General features: G+C 58.2%; 1 protein-coding gene across 1 annotated transcript in view; it reads right to left on the reverse strand.

Annotated features, from left to right (window-relative positions):
• AMBP (alpha-1-microglobulin/bikunin precursor) overlaps positions 1-770 on the reverse strand; it is a gene marked incomplete at its 3' end in the record, with an annotated part of 5,123 nt that overhangs the window by 2,539 nt on the left and 1,814 nt on the right. The window contains exon 5 of the mRNA XM_010144991.1: positions 206-319. Coding sequence (XP_010143293.1) covers positions 206-319 — 114 coding nt within the window. The remainder of the gene's footprint in view (positions 1-205; positions 320-770) is intronic.

A 770-nucleotide genomic window follows, 5' to 3' on the forward strand; every position in this document is an offset into this window, starting at 1 on the left:
TCACTGGGTGATACGGCTCTAAGCTGAGCCGTAGGACTCAACCTCTGCACTGCTGAAGATAAGCTGGTCCAAGGCACCTCTGCCAAAGCTATAGGCAGGTCCCTCAAGGCCAAGGGACCCTTGGGACTCTTGGGTGGTGTTTTTTCTGAGCTGCCTGGGCCCACCCCAGAGCCTGCTTGCCCACAGGTGCCACAGCCAGTCTTACCATAGAGCTTCAGGGTGGTGCTTGGGCCAAAACTGCTGTTCTTCTTCATCAGAATGACAGCATATTCGTCATAGTTGGTGCGGAGCACGTAGGACTGGATGGACATGTCCCATTCTGGGTGAGACAGAGACACAGGGGACATCATTCCTGCCCCTCGAGGAGAAAAAGGGCAGTAAGACAGCTCCAGAGCTGGGGGCTGGGGATTTTGGGGAAGCAGACTCGGGGACAACCCCGACCCCATTTAGGCTCACCAGCCTCTTCTTAGTCAAGTAGATTGGAAACGAGGGATTGTGGGCAACTGAGATACCACCAACACTCCTGAAATGTGGCTGGTGGAGCCCACCCCAGCCTGGGACCTTGGGGACAGGCAGGATCTGCTGGAACATCTCATAGTTCTGTGCCTAAGCAGGGGCAGCGCTGAAACAGCCGCCCTCCCCCAGCTTCACGCCGTGGTTTGGCTGGAAACGACCCAACCTGCCCTCCTGAGCCCCTTCCCCAGCCACCAGCTCTGCCCGGCGCTGGTTCCCACCGCCCAGCAACTCCACAGCTCTTGAGGCCGAGCACG

The sequence above is a fragment of the Buceros rhinoceros genome, unplaced genomic scaffold (genome assembly GCF_000710305.1).
Source record: "Buceros rhinoceros silvestris isolate BGI_N320 unplaced genomic scaffold, ASM71030v1 scaffold13951, whole genome shotgun sequence".
Classification (NCBI taxonomy): Eukaryota; Metazoa; Chordata; class Aves; order Bucerotiformes; family Bucerotidae; genus Buceros; species Buceros rhinoceros.